At 41.1% G+C, this 5,232-nt stretch overlaps 1 protein-coding gene across 1 annotated transcript; it reads left to right on the plus strand.

The window, feature by feature from the left end:
• The first annotated feature begins 4,312 nt into the window (after positions 1-4,312).
• Positions 4,313-4,879, plus strand: LOC134525762 (claw keratin-like). The gene is made up of 2 exons (XM_063356945.1): positions 4,313-4,646; positions 4,722-4,879. The coding sequence occupies exons 1-2, from the start codon at positions 4,313-4,315 to the stop codon at positions 4,877-4,879; spliced, it is 492 nt and encodes a 163-aa protein (XP_063213015.1).
• Positions 4,880-5,232: the final 353 nt, after the last annotated feature.

Here is a 5,232-nt window from a genome sequence, read left to right on the forward strand (position 1 = left end):
GTTGTTACACCTTAGGCTGCAATTTCACATACCCTCAGGTTTCTATTGAGGAGAGCAGAGCTCGTATGTTAAAGAGCATTAGTTCTGTTTTGTTTTTAAGATGAAAGAAGACCGGTAAGGTTGCACTAGTGTAATTATTCCTAAACTCTGAGCAAATCTCATTTAGTGGTGGGGAACAATTCTTCAGTTCAGAATTATTTGTCTGTATAATTATTTAATCACCACATTTTGTTGCACCGTAGCTAGAAAATGTAACCAAACTTATCCATAAGGGAGGAAATCCATATAACAAGAGAGCTGGGTTTTGCTACTAAATGTTTAGAGACGAGAGTAAATATTCAGGATGCAAATGGGAGATGACTAGACTGAGGTCACCGAGTATGAACTCCCCCTGGGATGAGGGTGAAATTTGCTGAAAGGTGATTCAGTGAGGAGTGTGGAAAGGGCAAAAAATAGAAGGAAGTTATTTTAGCGCCAATGGAAACTGGAGCACACAGTGGTGGCTGAATACAGGGTCTCTTGAATACAGGGTCTCCATAGCAGTGGGGTTTCTAATCTTCCAGGGCCCACTTGACGAAATGCAAACATTTATGGAAAGGTGAACACATGGGTAGATCTCCAGGCTCCACCAAATGTGTCCGCTGACTGTAAGAGAAACTCAGACGCGTATTTTCAAACACCCAAGCGTAGCTATCTCAATCTGGAGCGGCATCTAACCCCTATGTCCCCCTTTCTTCCGTGGCAACCACAGGGTTACACAACCAAGCCCAACTTTCAGGCACAATGACTTGTTTTGTTTTACTGAGTGACTGACAGGACAAGCAAGCAGGGATTTTAAGTTCTAAGAAATGGTTGCTGGAGAAGATTGTCATAAATATAAGAGAAAACCTGAGAAAAGGAAGGTGGATGTGGGTGTGGCTTTAAGAAGAAATGAAGTTCCTTTGATTTTGGGAACTGGTGGAAGCATCAGTTTTTCTGGAAAACTACAAATTCTATTATCGATCTAGACTCTTTCTTGTGGTTTTTTTTTTTTCTTTTTCTGTTGTCTTGTGCTCTACTTGGCCCACAGTCATGAGGTTTCTTACACTTACAATAGAATCGTCTAAGTAAATCATCTCCAACAGCTCCAGATGCAGTGAGAGGAGTAGGCCGCCAACAAAAAAAGATATATATTTAAAGATATATTTAATAGGAGTGAACAAAGGGAATCAAGAAAATGTAATGCACAACTTACAATGAACATAGAAGTACAAAGCTGAGATGTTGCTATGGTCTGAGCAATACAATAGCACAGATAATGAAAGAGCAGACAGCAGTGATCTGGTCCCTTCGTTCCTTATTTCACCTTCAGTCTTGCAATTAGGCAAGCCCAAAAAGCCCTGGGTAATATTGGCCCCCCAGTTTGTGCAGTTTTGGAAATAGGTTTCCAGGTGACAGCTCTCAGACCGCGCTGGAAACCTATGTCAAAATATGGTTTGCCAGGATCCAAAGCAGCCTGAAGTTTGCACACTTGATACCCATATTTTTGCCTATTTATTTTGCTATGTGGTGTTTGTTGTTCTCTTACAAGCACTCTCTGCCTGGAATTGCTGTGATAAAATCTGTGGAAAAATGAAGGCTAAAGATAATGTTTTGCTACAATCTGTGATAATAATAGAGGCTATTTCCTTTCATACAAGTGAGCTTTCAGACCAATTTAGAAAATTATAGCTTGGCACAGGTGAGAGCAATAGCAATTAAACCAGCTTCCTCTTCAAGATTTAATCTTAGTATGCAAAGCAGCTGTGTAAGGATCAGAGCACAGTACTGGGATTTCTAAAACCAGAAAATCAATAAAGCTGCCGCCAACAACAACATGCTAGAAAAAATAAGCTGAGGAATCTTTCAGATAATGCTTCAATATTGCTTTATGTGAGGTGAGTTTAAATCTAAAGCTATAAGAACCAAGCCTGGGATTCCTCAGCCAGGTTCTGCTTTACGTCAGTTTGTTGCTCTGTATATAAAGCAACAAATTCTTTAGAGGAAAATACAAAATCCCTGATGTTTTTCCTTTGTGTTTTCAGTGGTATTTAGCTTTCACCTGGTGAGGGATGATATCTATTTCTCTAGGTCTAAAAGAATTCTTTGATGTAAGACAGCTGAGGTTCAGGTGACGTGAAAGGGGATGTTGAATGACTTTTTTGCAGTTTTGTATCTTATGTTTTAAAAGGATATCAGCAGAGCATAAGGGCTGAGTACAGTTTGAGCTTGAAAGACTGTGTCTGCTCTACTGGTTTCTACCTCACTTAAATCTGCCAGGGGAAAGCATCGGTTACAGAAAGCAAACTGTGGATGGTTCCAGCCAGTAAGGTTTTCTGCATGTGCGTCTTGAACAAGTTTTCTATACACTGGAAAAAAACCTCAAAAAGAGGTCCCTATGAACTTCTATAAAATATTTGTTTTGGTAACTCCTTCAATTGCTTCAGCTGTCAATCACTGTAATTATTAGTTACTTCTCATTCCCACAAATTACATGAGTCATATTATTCTGTGCAGCTTGCTGTCGTATCTCTATCAGCTACATACATTCCTCTGGTCATTATACTGATTTCACGGTCATGAAATGTAAATAAAATAATATGTATTTTTTTTTTTTAGCTTTAGTTTTAATAATTTGCCACAAGAACGTAGCTAACAGGGTTTTTTTATGGAAATGTGATTATGTGAATCACAGTATTGGCATTCGTCAGGCCTTGCAAATTTAGTCGCGGTGAGATTATGGACCTGTACTTCAGGTAGTGTTTCCTCTGGATCCTCTAGGCCCACAGGTAATGTACATTGTTCCTCCCCTCATATTGGCCTCCATCAAGCATACTCAGAAAGGAAAATTCAATTTCTTCATAGTAACTAGTATTTTTTTGGTGTTTATCCTGAAGGCATCTTGGAAGGGGATGATTCCTTGGGAAGAGGAGCTGATAATAAATTGTAAAAGCTTAGAGGGGTGCTTCTCCGTAGCTGAATTTCTAATTGGATTATTGTGCCTGATCCTAGTGCTCACAGGAGTGTCTGGGAACTGCTCTGGTATCTCTTGCTGTCTAATTACTTCGGACATTGTACAGTCATGTAGGAGAACATCTGTCCAAAGGACAGTCCCAAGCCATAAACTCCAGTGCCAAAGCCCCTGGAGTGAGTACACAATGGCCAGGGACTCTAATGGCTGTTTAATGTTAAAAGATCTCCTACTTTTACAGAGGAAAATTCCAGAAGGCCACTGGTTATTATTACCCAAGATGATGAATGATGAACTGGAATCCTGGGCTTACTAGCAGCATGTAGTTTATCCATCTCTGAGCTGCCTTCGCAAGCATTGAGTTTTTAAGAGAAAACCAACCTCAATTTCTGGTGAGTTTTTCAGCAAAAAGACAAGATGTGTGAAGTGCGCACATCCTGCTGTGTGGGATGGGAAATTATCTAATAATCATATGCTGTTATCAAAATGGTTGCAACAAAGGCAGGCATCACCAGGAGAAAACATTCTGTTTCACAAGATGTAGAGAACAGTTGCGTAAAGGTATCTCCCAATTTCTATTATCTATGACAGCCTATAAAAGTGCTTGTAACTCAGGTCTCTGTAGCTGCCTCTGCTGACTTATTCTTCTTGGTGACTGGGTAAGTCTGATTTAACTGAATCCGTTCATAATTATAGATTTGGATTTATAGGTAGCATTAATATGAGGTTATAGAGCCTACCCAATTTTAGGGTAGGACCTTAATCTCTAAAACATTTTACTTGGAAACTGTAACTTGCAAATGGGATGGATATAGACATCACCACGTGTAGCAGTAAAAATGAATAAGAGATTAAAAAATGTGGGTGGTAGCAATTCCTAGGAATTGAGCATCTATCTATGGAGACGGGACATTCCAAAAGGACAGACACACGCTTTCCAGAACTTATTTTCGTAATAGGCTATGGGTAAAATGGAGCACTAGAGAGGGGTGGGAGTAGACTTAGGAACCTCTACCCAGTAATTCATCTCGCTTGATTAGTGAGATCTTGTAATGCACAAGTCCGCGTTAGAGTAGAATAGATAGTGCCTTGGAAATGGTGATTTTTTAAAAAATTATTATTTTATATTTTTTAATCACTAACTCTTTAAGTTCTGTGTAGATGACTTGGACACACGTATCTGCATCTGCTGATCTGAATATCATTCACCACATCTACGCAACCCACTTTACTATGACACAGTTTGTTCTTTCACTGCTCTGGCTATAACTTTACCAGGCTGGTGCACTCTCTGCCTTTCAGGTTGACTTGCCTTCTGGAAAGATGTCTACCTATGGACAGATCATTAGCTCCCGCTGTGCTGCGCCATGTGAAGTGACATGCTCGCAACCATATGTCAACTGTTGGAATGAACCATGTGTCAGCTCATGCGGAGATTCAAGAGCAATCGTGTACGCGCCACCTGTTGTCGTGACTTTCCCAGGACCCATTATCAGCTCATGTCCTCAGGAAAGTATTGTGGGAACTGCCATTCCTGAAATTGAAGGTCAGATGGGCTCCGGAGGCGGAGGAATGGGCTCCGGAGGCGGAGGAATGGGCTCTGGCGGTTCCTGTGGCGGAGGCATGGGCTCTGGCGGTGGAGGAATGGGCTCTGGCGGTTCCTGTGGCGGAGGCAGCTCCTATGGGATGGGGTCCCACCATGGTTCAGGTGGTTCTTGTGGTGGCATCGGAGGGGGCTCATATGGTGGGGAGGGCTCATGTGGTGGTGGAATCTACCGTTTGGGAAGTTTTTACCGAAACTCATTTTCTTCAGGATTTGGTAGAAATTATTTCCCCTATTTTTCCAGAGGATACTATAGGTATCGCTATGGAAACTATGGGCCTTTTTAAATCTTTAAGAAAGAGTCATGACTGAAGGAACAGTAAGATACTAACTAGTAGTTGACACACAGACCTGGAAATCAGACTTAACAAGCAGCCTCTGCTCCAGCCAGTGGTAGCAGGAGCTGGGGTTGCTTGGGATTTATTTGCGCTATGTTTTACCTAAGGCTTAAGATGCCAATGTTGTCTCACTTTGTCATTTGCTCACGTTATGTTTTGTTCTTTCTGAACCTGAAGAGAGTAAAACAAGTAATGGGACTTGACTGTGAAAGTATCCAGCTGAAAGAAGAATGTCTTGTGAGCCCTGTGCTCCTCTGAACTGATTGTAGTCCTTGTTGAAATGGAAATTACATTCTTTGTCT

This window comes from Chroicocephalus ridibundus, chromosome 21 (assembly GCF_963924245.1).
Source record: "Chroicocephalus ridibundus chromosome 21, bChrRid1.1, whole genome shotgun sequence".
Lineage (NCBI taxonomy): Eukaryota > Metazoa > Chordata > Aves > Charadriiformes > Laridae > Chroicocephalus > Chroicocephalus ridibundus.